Here is a 27,204-nt window from a genome sequence, read left to right on the forward strand (position 1 = left end):
AAACCATTCATTCTGTAGAGTGATTCCTTCCATTCCTGAAGAAAAGTGCTTATTTAACGTAATCTCACATAGTAATAGTTATTGTTTTTAGAGTGGCACTTCAGTTCTATTATTTCAGGTTTTGGCTATCATCTTTGTTTTCAGTAGAGAAAGAAAGTAAATCTGTCGTGGTTTTTGTTACAATTGCAGTTAAATGACAGGAGATGGTATCAAATTGTTGTCACATCAGACCGAATTCAACCATCTTTGAGATAAGTAGTCAATCAATAACGTAATGATTTTCCAGATCAACAAGGATAATTTCAAATGAATTCAAAAGGCATCCATCTGGTTGGTCGTCTCACCCAAACCTAGAGATGTCCTGTGAGCTGCAGAATATCACTTGTTTGAAGTCTTATATTTTAATGATCATTCTGACTTCCCTCTTTTGTGTTTCACTGTCATTTTCCATTAGCAGTAAAGGAATAAACAAAATACTTGGAAGGCCATGCAGCGATTTTATGTACATATCTATTGTTTGTTTCATTTTGGTTTTCCCTTGAAACCATTCAGTTCTTAAGAACTCTCCAAGCAGTTCTACGAATCTTAGGTTAATATGCAAAATGAGCATCTAATCTCATAGTAGATTTTAAGTATCAGCTTCCAGAAATCATTCACAAACAGTGAGGTTTCTAATGAAATGAACAGTACTTTCTGCAACTCCGTCAGGCTAACTGAAGTTATTTCTGAAGTGGTGCAGTAGCAATTTTAAAGTGCAGTGCTGTATTTTAATAGCCAATTGAGATGGCCATAAAAACCCAGCACTGCGCACTAGGACCATTACTAAATTGCTTCGGCAATACTTACTGATGAGGCAGCTTCAGCAGAACAAGATTCATCTTAATGAGCTGTGGCTGCAATAGAGCAAAAGCAGCAGTGCGGGGAAAGGCAGGCATGCAGGTAGGCTTGGATGCCAAAAAGCTTAAGATTTTGTTTCAAGAAGAATAAGCTTTGGCCAGCTTCTTTTTGTCTTCAGTGGAGAAAGTAAATCTGTCATCTTGTTTGTTACAAATACAGTTAAATGGCAGAAGATGGTAGTATGAAATTGTTGTCACATCGGACCAATTTCAACCATCTTTGGAGCCAAGTAGACCGTTGACATTTCAATTGACAAAATCTTCTGTGCTTGTCCTTTCTTAGGTAGGAATTTTGTGTTGCTATCCAGTTGCCTAGATAGTTCATTAGCTCTAACTAGAGACAGCAAGTGGTATGCTGTACCAGTGTGACCTTGGGTTTTATCATTCTTTATCATAGAATGTCAATCCTTTTCCTGTGGTCATCGTTACTTTGCTGAGAATCAAGAGCAGTTAACATGACAGGTACTGTTCTTGTCACCTTGGCAGATTTAACTCTGTAATCTCTCGGTGGAAATTTGCGGGGAGGAAGATATTGCATTTTCTTTTCTTTGTCCAGTTCCTCTACCCATACGGAGAAAAAGGGGTTTTAATTTCTGTGCTCAGCCGTTGGATAAGTAATGGATGCATCTCCCAGTTTGCTCATATGGCTTGCTTCTGGGTGAGAATAAAGCAGGCCATTGTAAAAATTCTGATTTTGATACATCCTGTCCCTGCGGAAATGCTTCAAAGGAAGTTGCTTACTAAATGGATTTCCCCGCTACAGAATGATCTCTGGCACACTGCTGAAAAGTTTCTTGGGGCATCTTTTGTCTCAGGCTTGTATGGTAAACTGTAATCTCTGTGCTTTGAGATGCTATTTGACACTTCTGCCTTTTTCTCTGCATCATTTGCAAAAATCCCAAGGACTTTTCTACACCACCAAATGCCTTTTTTTTTTTTTTTTTTTTTTTTTTTGCCTGTGACAAGTGTTACACAAATCACAAGGTACCTTGGCCAACTTCTTTTCCAATTACAAATTCTTCTCCTGACAAAATGTAATGTAATTACAGTAAGTCTCATAATTTTGTCATTATAGCATGCCTTTGTACTCCTTTTTTCCTTTAGAGTATACATTTCTGGGTCAGGGAGTAGTTTCATCATATCCTTCCCCATTCTAGAGTGCTGTGTAAGAGTTAAAAAGGGAGTTACAGAAGATCCCTTTCATTATGTTTGCCTTTGCTGTTTTCATCAGGCCAACATTAAAGAGGGAGGAGATGCAGCAGACAGTGTAGCAGAGCATTAATTGTCTCATCAGTATTTCCAGATGCACAATAAATCAAAAGGTGAAGAAGGAGAATGACGTCATTTGCTAAACTACTGGGCTGAATGTGGAACGAACTCCTTCTGTAGACAGGAGGCCAGTATTTTTTTTCTGTTTTCTTAGTGGAAGAGTAAGTGAGAATTTTCTAGGGAGTGGCAGTTGTCTTGGCCTTTTTTCATTACCTGTATGTTCCTTATTTTAAATTCCTCAGGTAGGTTTCAGAGAATGATTATGCTGGATCTTTCACCACTTTAACAAATAAACAATCATATGATGTACTGATACATCAGAAAATATATTAAGGCTTTAGCATCCTTTGTGGGATACATTCATTGACATGACATCTGTCACTTGCAACTGAGTAGTCTGAAAATCCTTATATTTATTTCTTTGCAGAGCTTCATTTTTTTTGAATAGAAAGCCAAATGTGCAAATTAACCAGGTGAAATTACAGAGCAGTGATTTCATCCTTTATTGTTCAGTCAATTATCTACATTGCAAGTTCTGTCGTCTTGATAGTTTTTTAGATGTCCAGATCTTTCTCAAGAAATTTGCTGTCTGCAAGACAACATGCATCAGCAAAATATTGCAGTGCCATGAAAAGCACATTTAAAAGAATAAATTGTATTTAATTAAACTTTTATAGCTTGGGGAGCTGTAGCTATTAATTTTTCTTGTGTTCTTCTCTCTCTCTCTTTTTTTTTTTCCCCTGAAATCCTAAGCACGGGCAGACAGTATTTTTAAGTCTTCTGAGACTGCTATTAGAGATTCTGGTCATGGTCGAGTGGCAAAGCTGAGTGAAGCTTTAAAGATTCAAGTGATATGCTAAATAAGATATGTCTGAAACCTATTTTAAAAAACATTCTAGATTGTCAATAGTTTTGTTTCCACTAATCAAAAAAAAGGAAGAAGTTACATTAAAGCATCTCTGAACATCTGAAGGGAACAGTTGGCTTAGTCAGAGGCCAGACACCAAAGTGATTAATTGCAAATAGTAATTCATCTGACTATTTCCAATACTACACCCTAGTCCTTTCTGCAGGTCCGTCAGCTTCATTTTGCTTTCAGTATTTCGAATTATAGCTAAAATTCTAGTTAATGAAAACAAAAGAAAGAATGCAACTTGGGTTCTTTTCAGGTGACAGCTAATAGTGGTAACCAGATCTCAAGACTTGGCAAAAAGAAATTTCCCTATAATATTTTAGCTTTAACTTACCATTTGGACCATCTGTCCAAAAGCATGGAAAACCTGCTTTTCCTTCATCAGATAGGGGTTTTTGGTTTGTTTCTTTAAATATTATTCCTAGAAATGGCAGCCTTTCTTCTGGAGTGTAGATGGAAAGAGATCCTTTGCCATTTGCCACGAAACAAATGGTCTGTGCAGATGACCATACTTTCTAATTGTGCCATCTTAAGATAGCGCAAACCCAGGCTCTGGGACTGCAGTGTACAAACATTCTGGTACTGCACGTGTTGCATCAGTGACGTGCAAAGGGAGCTGATTTGGACATGTAGCAGAGGTTCCTACATTGCAGATGCAGAGATCAAGCTTCTTGCAGAAGTGTGGTCTTGCTGTGCCGAAGACTTGTGCTCCCTGACCCATAGACAGCTGCTCTTCAACGCTGCTGCTTTCAAGTGAGCAGTAAAGCCATGTGATTTCTGAAAGAGCATCACTTCTTTTTCTTTGTGTGCAGACTCATTGAAGTTCTTTTCATTCAGAAATTCTGCCACTTGGGACAATGGCAAGGCAATATGTTTTCTTACCATAAAGCGTTTGGTGTGCTTGGTAGATGAAAAAAGTCCTCTTCCAGGGTACTTTTTGGCTGACTATATGAGAAAGACAAGGAGATGGCTTAATGCTTATGTCTTTAGTGTCTCATTTCTGAGACAAACACAGCTCTGAAAGCTTAAAAAAGCAAATTATATCTGTGGAGGGAAACTCCTGTGAAATGAGAAACACTAACTAGTATATCCCAAGTATTCCAAGAGCACAAATCTCTGTGTTCATTACTCAGGATTTTGGCTTCTGAATTTTGAGTAGTGATTTATATGAACAAATAAGAAGCCTGCTCTTGGACCCTTTAGAAAGAATTTTGTCCTATCCTTATCTTTCAAAGCAAGATTGTAGAGTTTAATGAGATGTAAAAAAGTATATAATAACACAAGAAGTCTCTAGGATATGATAAGAGATACGTTGCACAAGATGAAAGAACAATATCTTCAAGGCATGTTTGACTTCTTTTTGAAAGTCATATTTGCAAATAAGGACAGAATCGACTTTTTTTCTCTAAACTGTGCTTTGAGTTTATTGTTTTGTTTCTTATGCAAAAGAATGAGTAGGTTGTCTTATGAAATTCATAGAAAGACATACTAGCCACTCCAACACTCCAACAGACAGAAAGACCCGAAATGAGGAAACAGAATATTACAGCAAATCATGTAGTATAGTTGTTCAGCGTAGGTACATTCACATTGCATACACTGTAACTAAGAAATGAACTCAGTGTAAATGGTAGGCCAGGGGTTAATCTTACCCATACTCTGTAGATCGGATGTGTGTCATTTCTAAATTCTAATGATTATCAAATGCTGTAGCCAGAATTGCTGAAATTTATTTTTACATAATACTTTTAAATTTTAATATAGCAAATCACATCCCCTCTGTAATGCAGGGAAACTAATTATAGTTTAGAGATGTACTTTGTGGCTACAGAGAGATATTGAGATAATAGGTGCTTTTGAGGCAAGATATAAAAAGTGCCTACCTTTTTGCTGGTATCAGTTTTCACAAGAAGGTCATCTGTGATAAGTTTGCTATCATGAATAAAACCAGCAACAGATCGCCAGGACCTCAGCCTCAAACGAAGAAGGAATAGGCCTGGCAGCACTCAGAAGAGGTTAGATATTTACACACTTGTAGGTCCTGACAGTCTTGATCCCAGACCACCAAAACTTTGCTGATGAAACCTGAACGCTGACAATGGTTGGTTTTGAGCACCTGTGTGGAGAAGGTAAAGTGAAAAACTGGAAAGGGTAAGCAGAAAACTCATCTTCATTGAAGTGAACAAGAGGAGTCAAAGGACTATAAAGCCATCAGTTTGCTTTCAGAACCTCAGAAGAATATTGGAACAAGTAGGAAATCCCTTTAAAAGCACCTCGAAAAAATTTGAAGAGTAATGATTAACAGAGGATGCCATACTCCTCAGTTTTTACACCGAAAAAAGGTCTGAGGAAAAGAAAAAAAAAAAAGGTGTACTTCAGCAAGGACAACCTCAAGGTGCTTTCAGCAGAAATAATCAAATAATCCAATAAATAGCATTTAAAGGAAAACTGTCAGGAAAAGAATCCTGTAGAAGAGTATCTAGAACTTTGTTAGCTGTAGCATCTTCTCTTTCATACATCGTGCTGTGCTGAAACATTCAGGTGCTATATTGGGATTTATAAATTGAGGTATGGTTTAGAAGACATATGAGCAGTCCTTTCATCCTTTACAGGTAAAGCTTTGAGCTTTCCACTTCAGGAAGGGTGTAGGCTGCTTGGAGGGACTCCAGGGGAAAGCCATAAAAATGATGAGAGATTTAGAAAGCCTATCCTACAAGGAAAGAAGAGTGATCTGAAGTAATTTATCTGAAGTACCAAAGACTTAAACGGGGGTTATGGGCCCCTGATAACAATCTTCTTGCCTTGCAGGACATCTTTGAAGAGTTGAGTTTGCTCTGTGTGCCCTCTAGGGAGGCTGTGAAACAAAATTTAATAGACAAATGGTGATAAACAAGATTTGGACTGGATTTAGGACGTGTGAGGATTGTGATGTGATAGGTTACCAGGCAGGTCACCAGATCTGTAACATGCCAAATACCCAGGTGTGCCAGACAGCCATTTGTTAGCCATGGTGCAACTAGAGTTGGTTCTGCCTCAGGTCAAGAAGATAAATGATCCATTGGGTTTCTTCCAGTGCCAAGATTCAGTGATCATCATAAAATTTCCTAATTTCGCTGCAGTGAGAAGACAAACAGTGGGCATAGAGCTATTTAAATCTTGAACCTGCACAAATTAAAGAGGTTGTCTTCCAGACAAAAAACCACAAATATTTCTTTTGCTTGTCCTCAACAGTAATTTAGTATTTTTCATTTCCCTCTTTTTTGCTTTAATTGCAGCTAGGATGGGTAAACATTTTTAGGAAACAAACTTCTCCACGTGTGAAAACAGAGATGAATACTAGTACAGATAAACTGCAGTTTCAGTCTGCATTTATTCCTGTCGGGCTAGGATTTATCTGGCTTTCGCTTTTTCTGTTGCTCAAGCAAGGATCATGCTCCTTAGGAAGAATTTTGTCAGATGGGTGGCTGGTTCTTCACGGAAGGCTATTGTCACAGCAGGTTTCAGTATGTGGAAGCTGCTCAAGACTCCTTTGCTTTGGACTGCACTAAGTCTTCTCATGCTGTGTCTTGGCTTCATATCTGCATTTGTCCACCTCTAGGCAGAGACAGGTTTCCTTACACCTAAAATTGGTCTTGTAGGCTTTAAGTTCTACATCTGTGGGTCTCACTGGGATGAATCTTTTAATCCAAATAACTGCCTAAAATTTCTAAGGAGTGGCCCAGAAGTGGTCTGGGAATAAATCAACATGCTAATACATTCATTCTTTCTCCCAGGGTTTCACTTTCATTAGGAGTGCTGTGCGCAGCTTTCCCAGAGACTGGCCTATACCCTACCACTGGCATTGCAGGGAAGTTCAGGAATTGTTAATAATTGAAATAGCTGATGGAAAGGCCCTGTTAACACCCTGCCTAGATAGAACCCATCAAGGGACTAACAGCAGGATCTTGTGTTATACCGTATCTCATTAAGAGTCCTGATGAAAAATATCAGGGAAACTCTTACTCAGTTAAAAACTATAGTGTAACTTAGGTTGAAACAATCACGTGTAAGTGTCATACTCTGAGTCTCAACAAAGCTAAGCACAAACTCTTAGAAATTATTCCATGGTCTGGGACCAGTCTGAAAAGATCTGTGTTTCTGGATGCAGATTTCAAATATGGGTTCACATTATCTTTCTATTTATGTATACCAGAGTACAATTCCGTTAGTAAATACTTAGCATAATTTCTGAGAAGTTATAGGCTCATAGAATGGTTTGGGTTGGAAGGGACCTTTAAAGGTCATCTAGTCCAACCCCCCTGCATTGAGCAGGGACACCTTCCACTAGACCAGGTTGCTCAGAGCCACATACAGCCTGGCCTTGAATGTTTCCAGGGATGGGGCATCTACCACCTCTCTGGGCAGCCTGCACCAGCGTTTCACCACCCTCATCATAAAAAATTTCTTCCTTCTGTCTAGTCTAAATCTACCTTTTTTTAGTTTAAAGTCATTACCCCTTGCCCTATCTCTACAGGCCCTACTAATAAATGTGTCTTCATCTTTCTCACAAAGTCACAGGTGTCTGATTTTACTCTGTGAGAGTATAGGGTGCTTCTCACTGACAAATAAAACATTTTTGTTTCACTTTGTTTCTTAGTGTTGCCAGAAAGCATCATCAATAAACTGAACTAAGGGACCAAAGTACAGTTTCAGGGAGACAAAAAGAGTCAAAGTAAAGTGCAATGACTCCTGAATCCATTTTCAGAGTGCCTTCACCTTCTTACTACAGTACAGTAAGCACCATCCCTTTTCCTTCTCTGTATCATTTACATACTTGTAAAGTTTTCATATCAGGGCTCTGTAAATCTCCTTACATAAACAGCCAAAATTACTTGTAAATTTGTGTCTTGATTTCTCGCTGTATTTTTTAAAAAGGAAGTAACTCAATGGATGACATTATTTATGGGTTGATTGCAAATAGATAAGAGGCTGCAAGATGAACTTTGATTTCGCTTTATATTTTCAAGCCTCAGCATAATTGGCAGAGAGCTTTTCAAGAAAGTATTTCTGTTCAGCTTTGCAACAGGAATAAGATAAACGCTGAATTCCCCTCATCAGATGGAGGGCGAACAAAAGAAACTGATGAGTCTCTCCCTGACATTTATGGTTGTTAAACAGATCCCAAACTGACAGACTGCTCCTTCTGTCTCCGTTTTATTGGTGACAAATTATTAAATATTTGTCTGGAAGAGCCATCCAACTTAGAAAGCAGTGACACAGCTGTACTCAGTTAAAGATATATCACCTGATGTTATATGAAACAAATAGCATTTATTCATGAATTGGAATAGTTTTCTCCTGTGTCAAGCCTGTAAGTTTCAAGAATGACTCTTGATCAGGAAAAGCACAGCTTTACATAGTACCATGACCTAAAAATAGTTAACGTCTCATCAAAAAGTAATAACTACTTTAAAACAGATCTTGGTGTGCACATCTACAGGAACAAATGTTTTTCATTTACATTATTAGGAGGTGAAATAACTTGTGGTGCTGTCATTAATGACAGTAATTTGTGCAGAAAATTATGTAGGTACTATTTGTTAATAACAGACAAACTGATGGACTGTCAGCGTAAATTTGGTTCCTATGGCTGAAACAACTGGTGTGCTTTGTGCGTGGAAAGTGAACCATAATTCAGGATTCAAACCCAAGTGAATATATAATGTAAAAACAACATCTTCTCAGCACAGTCATTGCAGGTTTCTGTAACTGCCTGCTTGTCTCAGTACTGCAGAGAAGCCATGGCATGTTAGTGTTGTTTATTTGTCCAAACATTAGGGGTCTCAATTTGTGTCATCAGGAATTAAATAGGGTCAAGTGAAATTTAAGAGCATGAGGAGTGGGTAAAAGGGAAAAAATCCTTCAAATGTCTGAATCGTCTGGTGAAGAGGAGAGACAGCCAGGGAAAGGGGACTTCTCTTGGTTTTACGCTCATGAGAAGTTCTGCCATGTTGATCCCATTTCCAGATACTTCTCAAAATTAAAACCTTACAGAGCTGATTGATTATCAGTTACATATTAACGGAAAATGGCATTTTCAAAAGGAGATGCAGTTAAAATAAATACATCTATATGAGCATATTTACGGTAATAAGACTAATTGCCTTAAAAACTTGTGTTAGGAGAGAAGGAAAAAAAAAAGCAAGCAGAGAGAATGTGGTTTCCCACTGCTTTCAGCCCATGTGCTGAAATTTAACTCATTTCTGAATTAAACATTCTCACAACGCGGCCAAAAGTGGTTAAATCCAACATTCTCAAGCCCAGCACTTCTCATGAAAGGCTGAGTTAAAGGTTTGATATTTAATTTTCTAACCAGGAAAAGTTCATAGTACCAGTATATCTGCCAGAGCAAAAATTGGAGAAATACTGAACAAGCATTATTATTACACTGTTTTCTTCTACTATAGCAAGATCAGGTTTGTCTTAGCTCCTGGGAGCATTAGAAATCTATGATTGCTAGCTTCTTTCTCTCTCTTAAGCTTAGGAGAGCAATTTTATTTTTCCCTTTCCTCCCATTTGGACTCATGCTTTAAAGGCATATTTTTTACTGAATTATTTTCAGGTGCATTGCTAGCCTAAATAACCATCTGTCCTACTCACTTCAGCTCCTTGTTCCTGTCCCTGCATCTTTCCTTCTTGACACATCCCCCAAGCTGAGTTTGCTGAGCCACAGCGTTAACATCGCAGTACTCGCCGTAGGAGTCACAACTCTTTTTAGTACAGTGCCTTGTACAAAACCATGCTGCCAGCAAAGGGGCCATGTGAACCAGGCACTGTCCTCAGCTGCCAGCTCTTATTGCTGCCATCTCTGTAGATGCCGGTGAATATGCACCTGGTCTGCGATTCAGAACAACTTCATCTGGTTTTCATGCCGTTTTCAGCTTGCTGGTCCATTTGGCTAGAAAATCTTCAGAGCTGATACAAGGCAGGCAGGGGGAAAGCGTAGCCAAAAGCAGGGAGTAGAGCAGAGTTATCTGTTTTGGCAGTAGTGAAGCTTCAGAACCGCCTATGACAATCTTAAAAATGCATCCTGCAACCCCCCACTTGGATTTTTCTTGCTAATTAAGACAACTGGCTGCTTAGAATCATGGAATTGTAGGATGGTTTGGGTTGGAAGGGACACTAAAGTTCATCTAGTCCTAACCCTTGCCATGGGCAGGGACATCTTTCACTAGGTTAGGAGGCTCAAAGCCCCATCCAGCCTGGCCTTGCACTTCCAGGGTCATAGAGAGTCCAGTTGATTTTTTGCCCAAGTGAATGAAAGGACAGGGGTGAGGATAGAATAAAAAAAAAACCAAAAAACTCCTGCTAAGAAAAATTCTGCTAATGCAGAAAAAATAGAATAAGGAAAAAAAAAAAAAAGGTGGTCTTTAACAGTCCATTCATATCACACTCAGCCATACAGTCACTTATGCTGTGTTTAACATTATTCCCTACAAGATGTAAATTATCCTATCACACAGGCAGCCAGCCAGATAGTGTCTAACCTAATAAAAAATTCTGATTTTTAGTGACTCTGGATTTGAGTATTATTTATCCTTGTGGTTGAACCAGAAATATGCAAAAACATCCTGCACGAGCAGGAAGCTAGTGTGCACGCACAGCTCCACTTGTAGGCACATGCAAATGTAGCATGGAAATGTGAGAACAGAAACAATTTCAGAAAATCAAATTGCAAACAGTTAATCCTGTTCCTAAATGGCAGATCTTGCATTTATCTGCTTTACCTCACTAATATTCACCTTTTTAGAAACATAATTGGACTGTTTCTAACATGAAATATTTAGACTTGGTGTATCATGCGGCTTTTCCTAAAATTGCTGAACTGCTTGCTGTAATTCTTGGAGTGTCAGTATATGTCAAAAATTAAATAATTTTCTCTTTCTTACACTCATGCTAGTAAAATTGTGACAGTGTGATTTAACATGATTTTTCAGTCAACTGGAATCCTCATTAATGCTTTAAAAATCAGCTTTTTGTGAATAATTAGGTATACTGCCTTTTCTTTTCAAGACAAATTTTGAAGTATTCCTGAGAATTCCTGTTGTGCAATTAGGCCACTGCTCATTGTCTGTGCTTTCTGGGAAATGTATTCCTAATTAATTTGAAAAAAAGTAAAAATATAGAATACACACAACTTCTAATGAGGCTTAAGTGTATTTTTCTAGCTTGCTATTTCCTTTCTTTTCAACTACATCTGAATGGAATGTATCTTTAGGGATAAATATATGCAGGCAAAAAAGCTGCAATGGGAAAAACATTTAACTGCTAAACTCAATAGAAAAGAAGGAATTGTTTTCATTTGCATGTTAGAGATTTTTTTTACAAATTACTACAAATAGCAGTGTAATTTAACAAGATGTGTTTTCAAGGCTTTATTAAAGATGACAGAAAGATTAGCTTTACTGTTATGGTAATGTAAACCAATGCTTTATCTGCTGTACCTACAGCATGATTGTTTTTAAACATGCACTGACTGCCTTGCAGGTATGTTAACAATTGTGTCACAATCTCACTTTCCTATCATCTCCTCTCTGGCTAAACATGTAAACAATATTTTTTTTTAGCCAAGGAGTGTAACCCTGTGTCCTAAGAACAGATTCTTTCTTGTTGTAACCCAACAGATTTGACTGCAATGTTTGATTTCAGTGCCCAACAGAAGGAAAAAGTAGTTGGAAAAGAGATGCATTTGTTTAAATTTGCTTCTGAGGCCAGAGCAGAGTAACTCAGCAAGCAAATCCCTGAAATATCCAGACTTTTTTCCATATTCTGGACTCTTCTGCATTTCAGACTTTTGTGAATCTCAGATGAACCCCTGGCAGAAAAGCAGGCTCAGAGAGTGCAATGTTAGAGAGGGAGCTTTCTGGGACAGCCCAGCAATAGTTGTTTTGGAACAGGTATAAGGTAGCAGCAGGACAGCCAAATTTTAAATTTGTATATGCTTCCTAATGGTATCGATAGCAGTTTATAAAATTTGAAATGGAGACTGCAAAACTGCTTAGGTATTCTCAGAAGTATGGAAATCAGCCAGCCATCCCTGCCTGCTGAACCACCAGCTCGCAGCTACTACCACACACTCTCCTCCATTGAGTTTCTGCTGGCTGCCATTCTTCTAAGCCTTTAGTCCTTCAGAGAGCTGTTTAGGGTAGTATGAATGTACATATGCACCAATATACTGAAGACTTTTTAATCTCTGTGAGATCATTATCTCTGTTCTCTCTCATCAAGCAACCAGCAAGAACAGACCTCTGGAGATTCCTGCACTAGGCTGTGCAGCAAGATTGTGTTACTATACTGTTTAAAATTTCAATTATTTTTTTATTTTTAAAAAATAGTCAAAAGTAGAACTATTTTACTGAAATTTATTTTAAAATTTTGAATTTGCAGTGCTTAAATTTATGTAGATTAAGGCAGATGAAAGATGAAAAAATTTACTGTTTACTTTCTACTAAAAACTCTAACCAAAATCTGCCTCAATACGGAAAAGTTCTAAGTCCTCTCTTCCTGAGGTTATGGAAGGGTCCAGTCCCTCAAGGGACATGTGTCAGTGTTGCTGTGCAATCTGTGCCCATTTGCAAGCAAAGAATTGTCTTACCTGCTGTATAATCACAAGTGGCAAAAACTATCCAGTCATAGCATCTCTCACGAGCATGCTGGCCATATTCTGTGGATGTGTTGTGTCTGCTCTCCAGTGTGATCCTTAGTAGGGGCTATGCTGGAATCTGGCATCTCTGCTGGTTCAATAGTATGGGAAGGTGATGCACTGGCAGCCAGAATGTAAGGATTAATGAAAACAACTATAAAAATGGCTGTGGGCAAGAAGAAAGGAACTGTGTAGCAATGGCTGAATAAATAGCTGAAGGCATGAGTATATAATGACACACAGTGTAAAGGGGACGATAATTTTCTCCTTGTGTGAGGTGGTTTCAGAGAATATTCTTCTTACCTGATGGCACTGTACATCATTTTTATTCTATTTGACATCAGCTGGGAAATATCTGAAAACACTAGATATCTCTGCAAAAAAATGTCAAAACAATAAGAAAGATGCTTGAAGTTTTTAACCCAAGGCTATTAGAAAGAAACGCTAGATAACAGGCCCAGATAGATTTGTAGGGGCTTGGGCCTTTTTCCTGGCCAAGGCTATTATCAAATTGTTGGTTGCATAAAAAAAACCCTCTCAAGTCATCTGGGAGCAGGGTCTGAAACAGGGATTAATGATGGCAATGCAAGTAGGCCGCTTTTAAGTATGTTATGAATATTAGTTAAAGATTTATGAATCATAGTGCACTTCAGACTGACTTTTTCATCCACAGAACAAAATGTAGTCAAATTTTATTCATGTAAGTCCTTCTAGTATAAGCTGTCACATGAGTCAGGAATAAGAATTGTTATAAGAACTCACTCAGACAAGTTGATATTTGAATCTACCCCTACAACACAAAGGAGGAGATAGATAAAGTGACATTTCCTATGTTTGGGATTAATAGCTTCTCAGGAATTGATTCATGGAATGGGAAATAAAGACAGAAAGAGAGTGCTCTGCAGAGGAAGATCAGTCCCTCCTTGTAACTTTGTATAATCATTGCGAAACATTTTGATTTTTCTTTTGTAATGTATTGCATTTTTGTGTGTAGCAAATAATAACAAAATCTGCTGTCAATAACGAACACCAATCATAAGTTACAGCTATAACAAGCATATTAAAACTTCCACAGTTGTGGGGTGCTATTTTTAAATAGATGCTCTATCTCTCCTCCAGCAAAACTAAAATTGGCAACTAGAAGCTTGAGCAAAGGGGCAGTGGGAGGTACTCCCTGCTGCTTCTCTGTTTATAATTAACCTTGTTTCAGTTTGTTTGTTCATATAGCACTAGATAGACCTGTCATACCTATCAAAACAAGTCAATCAAATGATATAGGTCAAAGCGTTTTATATTACCCATGTTCCTTTCATCCCTCTGAGTAGAATTGGATTAATTAGAAACCTGGATTGGACCTCATTCCTCCAGGTTTGGCAGGTTCATTGGTAGGTTCATCAGTATGATACCGTTCTCCCTTTCAGAGAGAAAGAAGAATATAAATATTGGCTCTGTAAACTTAAGTAACTTCAACAACAAAACAACACTGAGCTTTGTGGGTTTTGTAATTGGGTGTTGTAGAAGTGGCTGGTCTGTGGAAAGTCAGGAGCTACCTCAGATCTCTCACAGGAGCATGGTCAATGTGTCACGTTGCAGGCTCACTGTGTCACAGAAGTTCCTCAGTGGGGACCTCAGTTGTTGCAGGGGTACTTTCTGGTTGTATTATCTTGTTTTGCTGCCTGAAACATTTTCATAAAATCTGAGTTCCTGTAGTTCTGAGTTCTGGAGCAAATCAATTTGTTTCACACCTGTAGAAAATGATTATGGCAAAAACCAACAAGAGATCATACAGGAAGGGTGAGTGATATTTGTTCATGAAATCTCCAAAGTTACTTAATTATGCTCATTCTTTCATATATTTCATTCACTTTCCATTCCACACACACTCACAAGCCCCAGGATGCATGTGCTGAGGTGGTCGGGCTCACTCGCGTGTGACATGAAGGGACATCAAATCCTTACCACATCTCTTGGCATTTTCTTGATTGGCAATCATAGACTAATTTTTGGACAGATAATGTATAACCTTTAGGAGTCTGCTGTTGTTATGGGGTGGTCCTTTACAATGAATATTTCTTTCTTCAGTCTCTAAGTCTTAGACAAGGCAGCTGCTTATTGCCTGACTTTCATCATTTAGTAAACACCCGTCTTCATTGCTGTGATCTGCTTTCCTGTTGGGCTTACAGGCAGGAGAATGGCATATGTCACATGCTGTAATCTTGCTGCCAACATCCCACTGTTACAGCACAGGGTCTTCTGCTGACAAGACACCTGTGCTGTGGTCTTGACAGAGTCCATTCTGTTCAGGACATTCTGTCCAGGCTTGACAGAAACCACTCATTTTGTAGTATTATTGCTGGGGGTGTTCTATATTGTCAATACATGCCATTTCTCTAACCTTTGTTCTTCCTTCTAGTGCTTACATGCATATTTCCATTCATATTTCATTTGTTTCTAGCCTAATATTTCTATTATGAGTCCTGTGCTTTTTGTGGCTTCACCAAGTTCATCAGGTCACTTTGTTGGTGGTAAGGGATACTGTGGTAAAGCCAGGAATCCAGCAATTAGAATTATGCATTGTATGTCTCTAAAGCACACTGTTTTGGTTAATTACCTACAAATCACACACTTCTTAATTACATTTTAAGGATATGACTTAAATGCTACTTTCTTTGGCTTCCCCATTATTTGGAGGTTGCCAGCTGGGGCTGCAAAACTCATGTTGGACTTACCCTTTAAAATCCTCATTCTGTTTCCTAGTTTAAAATACACTTGATTGTAGAATAGTAGCAAAGTTCTATGAAGAATCTTCAACCTCTATTGAATGCGGGGGAAACATAGTGACAAAGGATGAGAATTCTGAGGTACTTCATGCCTTCTCTGCCTCAGTCTTTAACAGTAAGACCAGTTCTTCTCTAGGCACCCAGCCCCCTCAGCTGGAAGACAGGGACAGGGAGCAGAATGAAGCCCCCATAATCCGAGGGGAAATGGTCAGTGACCTGCTACACCACTTCAGACACACTCAAGTCTAAGGGGCTGGATGGGATCCACCCAAGGGCACTGAGGGAGCTGGTGGAAGTGCTCACCGAGCCTCTTTCCATCATCTATCAGCAGCCCTGGCTAACCAGGGAGGTCCCAGTTGTCTGGAAGTGAGCAAATTTGATGCCCATCTATAGGAAGGGCAGGAAGGGGGATCTGGGAAACTACAGGCCTGTCAGCCTGACCTGGGTGCCAGGCAAGGTGATGAAACAGATCACCTTGAATGCCATCAAGTGGCACATGCAGGGCAACCAGGTGATCAGGCCCAGCCAGCGTGGGTTTATGAAAAGCAGGTCCTGCTTGGCTGACCTGATCACCTTTTATAACAAGGTGACCTGTCTACTAGACAGGGTGAGGGAAAGGCTGTGGTTTTTGTCTACCTTGACTTTAGTAAAGTCTTTGACACCGTCTCCCAGAGCATTGTCCTCTCTGTTCTCCCAAGTAACAAGCAATAGGACAAGAGGAAATGCCCTCAAGTTGCGCCAGGGAAGGTTTAGATTGGATATTAGGAAAAAAAAATTTCACTGAATGGGTTGAGAAGCACTGGAACAGGCTGCCCAAGGAAGTGGCTGAGTCCCCGTCCCTGGAGGTATTTAAAAGCTGTGTAGATGTGGTGCTTAGGGACATGGTTCAGTGGTGGGCTTGGCAGTGCTGGGTTAACAGCTGGGTTTGATGATCTCAGAGGTCTTTGCCAACATGAACGATTATACGATTCTAGTGCAACATCCCATTTGGGTTTTAAGTGAGCGTTTCTTTAACTTCACTTCTTATTAGAAAGCTGACATTATCTAGCTGCAATTGATCTTTTAGTCTCCCTCTTTGGTTACTGTAGAGTGATATGCTCACAGTGTGATTCATCCATGTCTTAAACAGTGATTCTATTATTATCACATAGAAGCACCTTTGTTGGACTAATCATAAGAGGAGCCTCCATGCCTACTTTTTGCTAGTTAGAATATCAGGGTTTACTAATATAGTGATACATTTTAAATGTATGCCTAGTGCAGCAAATAATGGAAAATAGATGTAAATAGTCACTGGTTGTATTTTTCTGAAATAGCTCTGATTGAGACTTGGGAGGCTTTTGAATTATTCTGGGTGCAACTTTCTTTTCTTTATGGCTTTGTTACCATTTCAAATATTTTCATGTTTTGTTTACTGATAATCCAATGCAAAGATAAATATTCTTGACTATTGTTGATATCGACACTTTTTCTGCTTTTCCATTTTTGATGGAATAGCTCTTTCCTCTGTCCATTTTCCTTTTTGTGATAACAGTAATGTCTTTTGTCTTGTTCCACTATTATACGTGTTATTATCCACAGGACAATTGATCAGCATTTATGGAACCCAAAGGCAGATGCATTTTACACTTATCCAGGGGAAATGGAAGCAAATAAAGTTTCTTTAGTCTTTGCTAGTTTACCCACTGACCAATCTTACATGTGTCTGTCATCTTCAATGGTTTTGAACAACGCTGAGTTTGACTTGGATGTACACCTGTATTAAATCCCATTCTCTCTCCTTTTTCCTCTTGAAGTCGTCTTCTCTTCTTCATAGAATCACATAATGGTTTGGGTTAGAAGGGACCTTAAACATCATCTGCTTCCAACCCCCTGCTATGAGCAGGGACACCTTCCACTAGACCAGGTTGGTCAAAGCCCCATCCAGCCTGGCCTTGAGCACTTCCAATGACAGGAAGCCCACAGCTTCTCTGAGCAACCTGTTCTAGTGTATCACCACACTCACTGTAAAAAATTCCTTCCTTATCTCCATTCTAAACCTGTCCTCCTAATTCCTGTTGTGAGGAAACTGAGCCCTCTATCCAAGCTTGGGTGATCCTGTGAAGCAGATTGCACATTAGCAAAATAGCAAGTGAGAGGGAGGGCATTCCTTTAAGAGACTCTAATCTTCTAGGTTCTGATGGCAATGTTTCCCTAACCACAAGAATCAACAAGAAGAAGGTTCTGGAATTAAACATGCTATTTTGTTTTGATTTATTTTTTTAATTCAGTGGAGAAATGAAAAAGACCGAGTTTAGAAAAACTTATCTTGCTCCCTGTGTTCCCAAATGTTTGAATGTTTCTCTGGTTTTAAAATAGAGTAAGAATTTTATATGAGATTAACCTGATGCAGCTGGTGACCAGAGGGATCCACACCAGGGATGCACAAACCTTTCTAAGGTCTTAAAACACAACTCCTCAGTCTAAATGGAGCTGAGACTCTAACGGAGGTTATGAACTGTTATAGCACTGATCTTCCCACCCTCCTTTTCCCACATCCAGCCCCCAGCCTTTCAGAAACCAAGAGTGTGATTCATCTCATCTCTTTCAGATAGTTCTTTGAGATGGGATGAATCATGGTTTAAAAGCCCTTAATGATTTTTTATTGATTATAAAAGTAGCATAAATGATTAGCATAGTTGTCTGATGTCATTTGGCCATATGAATCCTACTCAAAAGTTTTATTGTAGTATAACTTTCCTAGTGCCCTAGCAATCAGCAAAAGTCATTTAAATAAGATTAAATGGGCCACTGTTCAATTCCCCATTCTTCCCAAGAAGAAATCTTTCCAAGAAAGCAGGTGTGATTAGGTAATGAACCTGATTCATTATCGATAAAAAGACATGGAAAATCTCTCTTCCTGAGTTGTCTCTCCTACCCACTCTCCCTTTTTTCCCCACAGTATTGCCCCTTGACTTGTTCTGCTCTTTTAAACCTTTTTACACTCAGTGCTGTGTTTTTTTATATCCCAAAGGCAGACCCTGCTTGCTAATACAACGTCCCCTCATATTTTTTTTGTAACTCAACTACATTTTATGTAGAGGAGAGAAGCAGAAAAAATTACTCTTTTCCTAGCTGTAAACTTCACTTCTGTAATGGAAGTAGCATGTGTTACTGCTTTGTGTGTGTATGTGTTTTCAGGTATCAGTTGTGCTACAACCATGCAAACAAACAGCACCCAACTGAACACTGCAGAAAATGGCAGGGATTATCTCTGCTACTATTTGCTTATATTGCAGCAGGATCAGGCTGAATTAGGAACCGCTGTGCACAGAATACAGAACAGCTATGCGGCCAGAAATGACCTTGCCCTTTACAGCATACAGTGTCAATAAAGGGGAGAGAAAAGGATCGAAGCATACCATAACCCAATCTTCCCAAGGTCATGCCCTAGGTGGGCTGTGAAGCTGAAGAAAGCTCTCTGGCTGCCGTCTGGCCGACTAATTTGCTCTTATCATCATTCTGGAATACTCTCAGATCTTCACTTTACATCAGCATATGCAGATGTTTTGGGGGTTAAAAGGATGCTAATTATGTCACCAAGGAACATTATTTAATCATTGTTCCCCATCCACAACTAATGTTTTAAAGAAAAAATCCATTCTTGATGTTTACTTAAATGTCTTTTTGCTTCTTTGTTAGTAGTCCCGGGTAATAAACAAATTCTTCCATGCCGAAGAAATCAGAATCTTTTTATCCTTGTGGCTGTCCTGGCAGTAGCACACAAATAGAAACAGTGATCACCAGCTTTAGCTGAAAATCAAATAAAGCTTTATTTTAATTATCCCATACTTCTGAATTAACTTCATGTGTATTGTTAATAGTAATCTTAATTAATTCAGTAGTGTTTCAATTTGAGATATAAATTCAAAGGGGTTTTTTTGTAATTTACTGTTTTGGCACTGTCCATTAAGTAGTCCATTATGTTATCTGGCCTCACATCTTTCTAAAGCTAAAATAATGATCAAATGAAAAGAATGTGAGAAAAAAACAATCAACAAGATTTAATTCACTCAAAAAACCTTATCTCTGTGCTCATACAGATGCTAAAAAAGCCTGTATGTATTAAATATGCCCTCCCTTAAGTTTTATTGCCCAAGCGGTCAAGCTGGTAATTTTGCAATAAAATGCCAAATTCCGGGCAGCTCATTTTTTACTATTGCATTTTACTGCTCAGGCTGCAGTTATTACTAACATGTTTGTTTTAAGAATGAACAGCATAGATTTCATAGATAAAACTAGTGATTATTCTCTAAATAGACATAATTTTTTTTCTGTACAGCTAAAAGATAAATGCCTAGTTGAAGCAATAATGTGAGAAGGTTATTGTCAGTAACAGCTTATTTGTTCAGCTGGAAGTTCCCATTAGCTATATGATCTATGAAAAATTAGCTGTATGAAGTAGGTTTTTATGGAAATAAACCACAGTACTTTCTGTCTTTTCTCTGACTGAAAGTTAAAAATGTTATTAGAAATGAAAGCAATGATTTGTCTGTTCACACAGTGTGTCAGAGGATAGGAAAAGTAACAAAAAGGGTAAAACTGGGTTTTTTTTCTTCCCCCGGCATCTGTTTGTTTTGTCTTCCTTTTTCTGAATCATATCAGCATGTATTATTGACATTGTTCCAAAGTTTGGCTCTTTGGGTGTTTATCTAAGAATTTCACATGTCACTGAAAGGAGTTATATATGTACAAAGGAATATTGCTTTCTTATTTTATGTATCCATAGCCAAAGATATTTATTTCCTAGAAAAATAGCTAAGGTAGATATTTAAATCCAAATATCTATACCATTTATCTTTCACTTTCACAGACCTTTCAATGTGGTACTACTGAAACGTGCAAAATCTGCAGTACACTTTCCAAGGATTTTTCAAATTGTGTGGGCAATCAGAATACCTTTAATTCTGTTCGGATAGATGGTGATGTATTTTAAACCAACATTTATCAAAATAAACTCCAAGCTTCAGAATCTTATTACTAGTCACGGCAAGTTTTGCTGTAACTTCTTGATGTAGGCTATAGTGGCCCCTGGTGAGGACAAGCCATCAGTACTGAATCATCACCAGCTTGATTCTTTTTGTCTCTGCCATCCTATAACAGTGCATGACAAAGAATTCCCTTATCTCTGTCTCTGACCTTACAGGGAAAGTGAAAGAGTACCCCACAAATATCTCTTATGTTATTTGTATATCCATTAAAAATACTGTAATTTTACAGTAGATTAAACATATGCTACTCTTGCACTCCTCTTCAGTTTTATATATTTTATTACTAATGTTTTGTTTTCTGTATCTTCTTGAGGTCTGGGATTCAGTATTGCAGGAGGAGTTGGAAACCAACACATCCCTGGGGACAACAGCATTTATGTCACCAAGATTATTGATGGAGGAGCTGCGCAAAAAGATGGGAGGTTGCAGGTTGGAGATAGACTTCTTATGGTAAGTATGACAAATTTAAATCCCATTTTATTTGGCTGAAAATTGTTTCAGATAAGGACTTCTATTCACCGTACATCTTACTGGGGTGACTGTTACAACTTCTATAATAATGATGAGTTATATTTCCATCACCTTCTTTTTTTCCCATTCTTTATATGTATTTCTGAGACTGCAGTTAAAAAAGCATTACTCTGGAAGACCAAAATTTTATAAAGAGAAGGCAATAGGTGATATCACTTCGACAAACTTTTAACCGAGAAGAGAATAAACGTATTATGCACATCAGCAAGAAGTCAAAATGCACCAGAAAACTGATTCTACGATCATTTTAAGAAAATTAAAAGGAAGGTGCAAAGACATGCTGCTAAACTCTCTTGTGTAGCCACTGTCAGTGGACTGTTACCTCCATTTCAGTACATGTAGGAATGCTTTATGTTTATGTTCCATATAGATGTTTAAAAAAATACGTTTTTCTCCATATTTTTCCTTGAGAAAGTATGCTTATTCTTCTGATAGATCTCACTTCAGGAAATTCTTCCTGATATTTGCAGTGCTAGTACATTGTTCCTGGTAGATAATTCTTCCCCACTCACAGAGTTTATTTAATTCTTTGTTAAGAATTCTTTGTTAATTCTTTGTTTTGCTGAAATCCTGACCCTGGTGAATCAGCAGAAGCTAATCTGTGTCAAGTTTTATTCATGTCAGTGCATTTACGTAGATTTCAGGAGGTAGAGAAATATTTTTTTGAATGGGTGCCATGAAAAAAAAAATGTCCTGCAGTAGCTCTGGTTTCTGACATGATATCTAATCAGTGAAAAATTGCCATGACCTTTTTTTGCTGCCTGCGAATCTGTGCCTAATTGAGGTTTTCTTTATTTGGCTAGAGACACTGTGTCCCAGTCACATGTGAAGATGACTATTCATTCTATAGACAGTATTAAACAACTGGAAAGGCAGTCAGTTGCTGGGTTGGTGACTATTTGACTTTTTTTAATTAATCCAAGTGGATAGATAAAACAGCTTGAGGATCGAGTGGTGTTATCAAAATCAAAGCAAAATGAAACTAGAACTTAAAATTTCTTTGGTGTTTCTTTGCAGGTTCTCGGCACAGTAAAATTCAAGTCACTGTTATATAATGAAGTTTTGGCTGATTTTACTATAGAAATATATATTTCTATTTCCCGGATTTGCACGTTGTTTTGTTATTTTGTACCTTGTAGCAAATCTGCTTGTGTTCAGCTGTTGTTTTCTTTCATTATGAGATTTCTTCAAAGGTTTTGTGTCATCTGTAAATTTTTATTACCTTACTCTTAATTTCTTCCAACTCACTTGAGGGAATAATTAATATACACCAAAAATCCATATGCAAAAAACCCACATTCACCATTTCCAATATAATTTAATTAGGGTGAATTTGAATAGAAAAAGAGTTATTTTATACACCACCGTGTATAAATTTATTCTTTCCAGATTTTTATAGGATTTGTCTATTAGGCATCTCTTCTCTGTCTTGAACCTGTGATTCATTGCAGTCAGGTATAGATGTTTCTTCATTGTGACAATTTTATACTCCTGAATCTGACTTCTGAAAATGAGCAGAGATCGTTCTCAGTGTGTTTAATGTCTTTATACTGCATTCCTTCCAGTCTGGACCAGTTCTTCACTTACTGTCATCTCCTGTTATCACTGCATACAAAATGAGAGAAAAAAAATAAAAATCGGTCATAATATTGCTCTCCACTAGTTAGGTACTTCCAGACCAAGCTTTTCACAGCTGCGTAAGAAAACCATAGTCAACTTACTCTTTGTATACCTTTAACCATTAGATTTTTGGAGATAAATATAACAAGATCAAAATCTATTTCTAAAATTAATGCAGAATACAGTCATGTATTCTGCTCTTTCCAAGATGACACCCTGATTTCTTTGGAACTCATGTACTTTCAGTATTTTTCTGTTCCACTTTGTGAAGTGGTCCTACTTCTCCTTTGCTGGTTCCTTATTGATTATATATTAGAACAATTCCTTCCTTCCGCCCCACCCCCCCCACCCCCCGCAAGTCATACAGCCTTTCTTGATCTTTGTTTTTTCCATCATTTCTCTATAAAATTTACCAGAATTTGTCATCCTCCTGGAGCTGTCAGCAGCTGCTGGGGGACTTGTTTCATTTTTGTATGTGTTCTGGTAAGTTTGTGTGAAATTCTTTCAGATCCCGAAGAACATACAAATCAAATGCATGAAAACTGAAGATGTAATAAAAGAAAGGCTGCAAAATTAAAAGTAATATTGAGAAGTAGAACAATTAGGTGCCATCTGAGCATTTTGCAACTTGATGACCCTACTGTTATTAAATGCAGATTGCTAATAGTGTGTTAGGCATTCAGAAGATGTATTATGTAAATACTGAGCATTATTGTGAAATCTATACAAGTGCATGTTATGCACTTATGTTTCTATAGCACTGAGCCTGCTCTTAAGGCTTTTTATCCTGGACACTTGCACAAGAAAATGCTCCATTATAGGATAATCCTGAGGTGCCCATTAGGAAAATTACTGGAGGAAGCATAAGAGTGTTTAAGCCAAAACCTGAAGTGTTTTTTCTAGGTAGTGAAAGAAGCAGACCAGAGCTCTGCTCTGAAGACTTACAGCTAGGAGAATAGTGCTTTACTGTATTCCAGTGGTAACGCCTATGTAACGTCTACTATTGCTGGTGGTAATGGCTGCAGTGAGAATATGAGTGTGCTGGGGGTCTCAGCTAGGTTGCTTCTCTTTGTGTTAGAAGGGAGCAAAGGGAGATCACTGACGGAGCATCATTGGCTAATTTGATTCAGGGTCAGCTATAGGGCCAGGCCAGGTTGCTCAGGAATTTATCCAGCTGAATCTCACAAATCTCCAAGGATGGAGCTTGCACAGCCTTTCTGGGAAACCTGTTCTACTGGTTGACTGTCCTCACAAGGAAAATATTTTTCCTTATAACCTGTTTGACCCTCTCTTGTCTCAACTTATGCCTGCTGTCTCTCTATCCTGTTACCACATACCACGCTGAAAAGCTTGCTCTGTTGTGATGACCTTCCTGTAAGCACCAGGGGTCTGCTGTTAGTTGTCCCCAGAGGTATTCCTTCTCCAGGCTGAAAATCACAGCTCCTCTAGCTTCTTCTCACCAAGTCAATGCTCCAACCCCAACTACCCTAGCAGCACTCCCCTCAAATTGCTCCGTTTTGTTCCTTCCCATAGCACAGGAACGAAAACTGAACACAGTATCTAGCTGCAGTCTAATGAGTGGCAACTACTGGGGAATAAACCTTCCCTGGATGTCCTGGCTCTGCCCGTGCTCATACAGCCCAGGATGCTGTTGACCTCTTTGCTGCCAGGACACACAACTGGCTCATGCCCAGCTTGCTGTCCATCGGGAGCCCCAAGCAGTTTTCCATGGAACTGTTGCCAGGCCGCCAGTGCCCAGCCTGTGTTACAGAAGGAGGTTAGCCTGTGCCAGGGGCAGGACTTACTGCTTCTCCTTGTTGAACATTATAAATTTTGTGTCAGCCCCTTCCTGCAGCCTATCCAGGACGGCAGTCCTGCCCTAGAGTGTATGGACTCACCCCTGTAGTGAAGCGTCACCTGCAAATGTGATGAGAGCGCACTGCTCACCTCTTCGAAGTGATTAATGATCATCAGGAAGAGCTGGAAAATGGTTTAAGTTATTATCCCTCAGATAATGATTACTTTCTTTCATCTGATACCATCATCTCACTTTGGAGGAGTTTACGGGGTGGATAAATGAGAAATCAGTATAAAACTCTGTGGGTTTACTAGTACAAAACAACACTCATAGCTAGAAGCAAGGTATTCTTCAAGGAAAAGTCTAAAACCTGTAGTCTTTAAAAGAAAATGTAATCTATTATTTATCTAAGTACTAGCTTTTCAAAAATTTGTCTCCTACACCGAAATACCCTCGTACGTTTGGGCCATATCCTGTTGCTTCTTGGCCCGTGTAGTTAGAGAGATCAGATTTTTGTGGGGTTATTTATGCTTATGGGAAAAGTGATGTTCCTCACATACCAAGAGCTTTAATTTGATTCTGTTTTCTTGCTGAAAACAGAAGGAAGAAACAGGAGTCACTTTCCTTTTGGAAATTTAGGCTTGCTTTCTACCCGGTTGTGTGCTGAAAACAAAGCATGTTATTCTGTAGGGGTTTCATAGGGCTGCAATAGGGCTGTGAGTGCACAATTGTGGATATGTTCCTTACAGGATCTCCTACCAGTATCTGTTTCTTTCAGATTGTATATGGTTGCAGGATCATGTTTGTGCTAAAGTAATCAGAGCGTATAATTTAAGATGCATCCGTATTAGCATTTGGTTCTGATCAGAAGTGCTCTTTTAAAGTGATTTTGGCTGTCTTGGGGGATGGTCTTTTAGAAAACAAATTGGATTATTTTTTTTTAATGAAACTGCAACAGAAAATGTGGTCCAGGACCATTCCTAATTAGCTTTGCATTGCAGCTGCGAACAGGCATTTTTGTCAGCAGACTAGATGTAATGCAGACTAACCCCCTTAAAAGATGTACAGCGTGGACATCATATCATCCAGACCCCCCGTTGCTGTGGATCACTCCTAGTGCACACATCCTTCGCTCACACAGGTGCACCCACAGATCCAGAGTTATGCTGCTATGCCAGCTGATGGAGTCCAGGCTTAGGCTTAAAAGAAGAAAACAGTGTGAAAGAGGTTGTACCTGAACTGTAGGTTGTAAGTAAGAAAAATATACTCTGAAGTGGAGAGTGAACTAGTACTGAACCAACTCGGGGGCTCAGTGGCTGCATCCCCTCTCGTGCAGTGCTGGGCTCTGAGCCAGCTGTGCAGCCACTGCCGCTGGCCTTGCAGTGCTTTATCTGGCATTCAAACACAGGTTTGCTAGCACTGGTCTTTGGGTGGTACACTAGTAATAAGCTCCCCAGTTTATTCCTTCTAGTGATACTCTCATCCGGTTGTTCCTTGTCCTCATGCCACTTCATTAGCCTTGAAAATGTACTTTTTTTTGACCAAAGTCAGCATGAAAGGGGGTTGAAAACTGATGGTTCGATATATTACAGTGCCACTTGAATGGTGTATGCACTGCACTGCTTGGAGCCTGAAGCCCAGGGCTTAGTCTCATATTTGTCTGTGAAGCACAGATCCTTGTGTTTCTCTGCAAAGAGCAGATCTGGTTTATGACACTTAGCCCATAAGTACTGATAATCTTAAGCAAGCTAATTTCAGAGGAATTAACAGACTGTATCATCTGAAGACAGCCAGTTTCTTTCTGTTCACACTCCAGCACTTGTACAACTAACTCAGGAGTCCATGACGCTATAAGCAGTTAGTTAATCCAAACAGATTTACATCCTTAGGACAACTAATTAGTCTTCAGCAGTGAAAAACGTTTCACTTTTTGCAGCCTTTTAAGTTATGCTGAGTTTTTAAAAAGGCACATAAGTATTCTGGATTTACAGCTGGCACAGCACAGGTGTTTACCAGCCAATGTTCATTCAGGATTCACTCAGGAAAAACCCACTTTCTGAATGCAAAGTAGAATATTACACAAAAGCAAACATTACCATTGGCAAGATCACCTCTCTGTCTCAATCACTGAGTGAATCAAATCTCTCATATGCTAAATCAATGGAGGACAGAAAAGAACTCCCTTTAAAACTTTAAAGAAAATTAAATATGGCAGACTTATTCCTCCAGAGCTCTTATTCTATTACCAGCTTATGTTGTTGTGAGGGGAATTATTCTTTAGAGCACTTGTACGGTCATTTTGGGGATTCTAAGCTTTTCAGTCTAGCTACTTCTCAGTGCCTTTTTTTTTTTTTTTTTTTTCAATATGAATCTAGGAAAACTTCCAAATAAGATAATTCTTGCTTAGGTTTACACTTCATTGCTTTGATTATGCTATTGAGGAAAAAAACCACCCCAGTCTTTTTTTATCTCTTCGGCAACATTTCTTACTGATTTCCCCTCATCCCTCAAATAGCTTCTTTGATTGGACTTGTATGTTTAATTTCCTTCTGTATTGCTATATTATTTCTTTCTTTTATTCTTTTCCGGTAATATCAGTATGTCTTCATATCACATACTTTCTATTTTAAAAGAAACAGCTTTCCTAATTTCTTTTTTACATCAGGCATCATTTGCATTTCTGAA

General features: G+C 38.7%; 1 protein-coding gene across 20 annotated transcripts in view; it reads left to right on the forward strand.

Annotated features, from left to right (window-relative positions):
* Positions 1-27,204, forward strand: part of DLG2 (discs large MAGUK scaffold protein 2) — a 1,049,324-nt gene that overhangs the window by 715,984 nt on the left and 306,136 nt on the right. For all 20 annotated transcript variants that reach the window (XM_037377334.1, XM_037377356.1, XM_037377333.1 and 17 more), the window contains one exon: positions 20,884-21,020. In XM_037377334.1, the coding sequence (XP_037233231.1) occupies positions 20,884-21,020 (137 nt within the window). The remainder of the gene's footprint in view (positions 1-20,883; positions 21,021-27,204) is intronic.

Source organism: Falco rusticolus, chromosome 2, assembly GCF_015220075.1.
Source record: "Falco rusticolus isolate bFalRus1 chromosome 2, bFalRus1.pri, whole genome shotgun sequence".
Lineage (NCBI taxonomy): Eukaryota > Metazoa > Chordata > Aves > Falconiformes > Falconidae > Falco > Falco rusticolus.